Source organism: Hemisphaericaspora subhashii, assembly GCF_019202705.1.
Source record: "Hemisphaericaspora subhashii strain CBS 10753 chromosome Unknown scaffold254, whole genome shotgun sequence".
In the NCBI taxonomy this organism is placed as follows: Eukaryota; Fungi; Ascomycota; class Pichiomycetes; order Serinales; family Debaryomycetaceae; genus Hemisphaericaspora; species Hemisphaericaspora subhashii.
Genome location: NW_026057398.1, coordinates 1 through 4931, shown reverse-complemented (window position 1 = coordinate 4931; position 4931 = coordinate 1). Strand labels below are relative to the sequence as shown.

At 37.3% G+C, this 4931-nt stretch overlaps 2 protein-coding genes across 2 annotated transcripts; both read right to left on the bottom strand. All coding sequences in view use genetic code 12, as the record gives it.

The window, feature by feature from the left end:
• Positions 1 to 151: 151 nt before the first annotated feature.
• J8A68_005278 (reverse transcriptase family protein) lies at positions 152 to 2741 on the bottom strand (the record flags this gene model as incomplete). The annotated part of the gene is made up of 2 exons (XM_049409326.1): positions 152 to 1982; positions 2085 to 2741. Coding segments are annotated over 2 exons (2488 nt in total), but the record flags the coding sequence as incomplete, so codon positions are not given.
• Positions 2742 to 2887: 146 nt separating this feature from the next.
• J8A68_005277 (uncharacterized protein) lies at positions 2888 to 4931 on the bottom strand (the record flags this gene model as incomplete). Its single annotated transcript, XM_049409325.1, has 1 exon — positions 2888 to 4821. A coding segment is annotated over one exon (1934 nt), but the record flags the coding sequence as incomplete, so codon positions are not given.

Below are 4931 nucleotides of genomic sequence, written 5' to 3'. Positions count from 1 at the left end.
AAACAAGTTTGACAATTGCTTGGATTTCTGTATGCAATAATACCCATATTTGTATAGTTTTGTTTGGATTTAGTCAACGCGAACCACGCGTGTAAGTAGCTCTTTTCATTGGGGTAGAAAAATTCAGCTTGCATCATTACCGATTTGATACTCTGTCGCCGGCCTCCTTCATCTCGCTGATTAGATTTCAATTTCGCCCCACTAAGGAATTGCATCCATAGGATATTGTTTGGTTCGGCGTACCAGAATAAAAATTGTTGGATCTTATCCCTCAAGTATACCGAATACCAATTTTCCGACTCGTCGAACAACAAGAGTATTTGCTTTGCTCTTTTCCCTTTCAATTGGTAGGTCAAGTCCGTCAAATTTATGCCTCCCTTTTCCGGATGGGCATGTAGTCGAAGCAGATTCATTTGAGGTAGCTTGTCTTTAATCACCTTATCGAGTTCCACTATTTCATTCATCTGGAACGGGTGGTGTATATCATGGAAATATATTTTTGAGTAGACGAAGGAATTAATTATTAGCGCTCTCTCATGCATCGGCATATCTGTCACCGCTCTCGAATTTAATGGCTTCATTATGTCTTTGATTTTTTCTTTATAATCCATGTCAAAAATTTTGATCCCTAAGTATGTCTTAAAATCAGATAGAAGATGAGCTGGGTATGGTAGTGTTCCATTCCATGTTTCCAATTGTCTGAAATGGGCGAAAAATATTTCGGATTTCTGTGTATTGACCGCACTAGATGAGACTTGACAATATTCGTCTAATTCTTCCTTCACGATTTTATAATCTTCTCCAGTTGCAAATATGACCAAGTCATCAGCATAAGCTTGATACTTTGCCCTTATGTCTGGGATGTAGCAACTTGGAATTGTGATACCTTGACATTTTTGATTTATCTTGTTAAGTAACGGCTCCAACATAAGATTGAAAATAAGTGGTGATAAAGGGTTCCCTTGTCGTGTGCCTCTTTTGAGTGGAAAGGGGCAGCCGATTGTTTTATTTAAGTAGATTGAAGCTGACTGTTGAGTTAGAATAGCAGTTATACACTTTCTCATATTTGTACCTATATTTATTTTCTCTAACACCCGCCTAAGGTACTTATGGTTAAACGAATCGAAAGCTTTCTGGAAATCAATAACTATAATACCTGCATCTTCGTAATATATTGGGTTTTCTTGTAGTATATTTGCCAACGTTTTAAGTTGTTTAATTGCTTCATCCATGGTTCTGTTCGGCATGAAACCTCTTTGTTCAATTCCTATTATTGGGTCCAAAACCGGAAGTAATCTCAAGTTGATCATGGTTGAAATTAGCTTGAGGCTAGTGTTGGTCAACGATATAGGTCTTTGTTGATCTATTCGTGTGGATGACTCTTTTTTTGGGATGAGCGATATTAATACTTTATTAAACATCGGGGATAATACTCCTGTTATTCTTAATTGATTGGCTTCCTTCAATAGACTGTCGGCGACCATATCCCAATGAGAAAGGTAAAAAGAATATGGAAACCCGTCTTCTCCAGGTACAGTTTTATTGATTGATTGTTCTAATGCCACTTGCAACTCTTTTAATTCAAATGGTTTATCTAAATCCCGCTGGACCTCTGTTGTTATTTGCCTATCAAAATCTTCTAAATATTCATCAATTCTATCGTCTTCCGGTATTTCCATGGGGGTGTCAAATAGTCTTGCATAAAAATCGGTGGCAATTTTAAGGATTTCTTTTGTAGTGGATCCCACTTGAGTTTCTGTTTCATTTTTCATTTTTGTGGTAACGTGTGAGTGTTCAGTTCCATGGAAAATATAACGACCTTTGTCCCACACATCTTCTTCAATTTCGTGATGACCAATTTCTGTCATTTTCTGCATGATCGATTTTGCTCTAGAATATAATTGGGATGTGACTTTCATATTTCGGAGTAATGACAGGAAATTGTTTGGTTGTTGATTTTGGAAAGTCGCTTTTGGTACTTCCTTATAGAAAAACCTGCCTTTACCTACTTTGATCTTTACGTTGTGTGTTTGAATGATAATTTTTAAACCCACCCCTAAGTGAGAGGAGCGTATATAACGTACCCGCGGAATAAGTTGGAAACTATGTAATTGATCCATTGTATCGTGGGATAAATATATTCTGTCCAACCTTCGATTATTGCCGTTGGATAAATTCGTAGCGACTTGCATAGTTGGGATGATAGATCTAAATGTGTCTTCTAAATTGTTTTCCTTTATAAGCCTCAATAAATTTTGTGTAATATCATTTGGTTGAAAGGTTCCGTCTGCTGTATTTCCTGTCAAATCATCCGTTGAAGAGTTGAAATCTCCACCCAAAATGATATGTAACTTTCTTGAGTATTTTCTTTGTATCTTTTTTTTAATTGCTTTTATGTTGACCGTCAAATCATGTAAGATATCTCCATGTAATTCCCTCCGTGCGGAATTACTGATAGTTGGGATATATACACTAATGATCATGTATAATTCTTGAGTTGCTGTGGTTTCAATTAGTTGATCCGCCACATAAGGTTGGGTTCTCCTTGATAGGTAGAAAGAAAAATAATTTTTCTTTTTAATTTTGAATTTGTCTTTTGCTTTTTCCGCTTTTATAATGAGAGCCGACTGTGCCTCGGGTCCATTAAAGGCTATTGAGTATTTGTGTTGTTTAGTTTCTGTGAATTCGGACACGAATAGGCGTCGTTCTCTACTACCTCTTAAATTAGTTTCTTGTAGCATGATTATATCCGTATCCTGTAAGAATTTTTTAATGTTATGAAATTTTTTTGTTTTTTGAATATTTTTGGATTTTATTATTATTGTATTTTGTTCATGAATGATTCGTTGATCAAACCTTTTATCACTTCTTAAATCAATTATTGAGATCATAAATTAATAGTATTGGATTGGGTGGTTGATCGCTCACTGCTGTCCTGTGATTTCAAATGTGTCTTTGAAATTTGTGCTAGAGCCTCGAGTTCTTCTTTCTCAGATTCACTTGTGTCGGCCTTGGGAGCATGAGCAGATAACATCCTATCCGCCTTTTGAGTAGTGGATGTTATAATCATTTCAGTTGGTTTTTGATTTGATGGTGTAATTGGGGATCCTGGCCTACGTAAGATGGTCTTCTTTTCCGTAACTGGAACATCTTTTTGAGATTGGGATTTTGATCTTGTGCGTGTTGCTACTGATGATTTAGGTAATTGTGCGCTAGGAACATTTACTGTTGATTTGTGTGGTTTCACGCCTGATTTATTAATGTTTTTAGCAGTGTCCTTTTTTGCCTGATTAGATTGGGCGAATTCATTTTGTAATTGTTTTCTACCTTGTCTAGATGTTGCCTTTCCATCAAGGAATTGGTCGCTATCCATATGTGCCTTTAAATAATCGGGCAATGGTTTGGCCTGTAATGATTCTGTTGGAGGGTTTATTATATTAGTTGCATTTAATTCATTGGCCTTTTGACTCAATTTCTTTTGCAAACTTTGTTTTTTTGCCGCAGCTACATTTAGTTTTTGTTGAATGCGGAATTTACAAGCTTTTGCTGAATGGTTTTCCATCTTACAGTGGTTGCAAGGTCCTTTTGTGCATTCAAACCTCGTATGATCACTTTTATGACAAAAAGGGCAGAATTTTAAATGTGATAAAACCTTAACTTCTCCACCTACTCCAGCGGTAGCGATCGTGCGTCTAAGAGGGACCCAGGAATCTGGTAACTGGAGGATAGCATAATAGGAGACCACGTTACACCTAAAATATACGTTCGTAACGCTTGGTCGTGTGGGGGCATGTAAAAATATGATATTTTTTTCCTCTCTTACCGGAATTGGGAGATGATTTAATAAATGATCCTTTGCTCTAAACATATTCGGGGCGGTGATGTCAAATTTAATTGCCATAATGTTGTCCAGAATTTTGGGTTCTAATTCAAGTTTAAGTGCTTCGTCGGCCTCATCAATCAGATTCGTGGTTGAGAGCGGGATAGGAATTCTATCAAAAAAATCTGCTAATCTTGCCAGTGGATCATTTCTGTATTGATTCAGGTCCGATAATTCTCCATTACCAATGATAATGCGATTTTTCCCTTGTCCTCCTGGAAAGGCAAGTTCCAATAGCTCGATACTGTCTTGCGTTTCAATAATTGCAGTATCAAGCCCTTTAATCTGGCGTTGGGTAGACTTGACTTCCTCTTTACGAGTCTTTAAATCCTTTATCAATTGATCGTAGTTGTCTTTGTCTTTTTCCGTCTCTTCTAATGTTTTTTCAGCTTTTTTTACCTCTTCTTGTCTTTTGGCTAATAAACCAACGTCCTCGTCTTTATCCTTTTCCATGCGTGAAATTTCGTTGGCGAGATATAAAATCTGATCCTGTCTATATTGCTCAAAAGCTTCTGCAAGGTGTTCGAATTTGACATTGTTTGGCTGAACCACTTTATAGGTGCTAATGGTGTCTTGACTCCCAGCAAGCAATTCATAATATTTATCTTTAATAACATTCGGTAAGCCACTCATTTGTGTAAGATGATAACTTTGCTCGAAGTTGTTCATTTTCTGCAAAATTTCATGTTTGTTTAGGGTGTCCGCAGCTCTCGAAATTGCCGCGTCATCTGAGTCGGCGTCCAAGTAAGCAGATTTGAGGGTCTTGTCAAGAAGTATTTGTTGTGCACTTAATCTTGGCATATGGCCCTGTACTGCCTCACGAACCGTGCTATAGCATTCGTCATCATCAGTTTGATCTTCCACGGTTAATTCTCTATGAACGTCTTTGAATAGGTCATAATCTTTCTTTTGTGCCAATGGCTTGGTGTTTTGTAGTCTTGCTAAAGTGTTGATTGTGGAAACTGGGTTTGCCCAGACACTTTCCAAGGTGGTTTTTTTGTGGTTGGTGAGTGCACAAGAGGAAGTTCACAAAAAGGATTTTCCTTGGGCG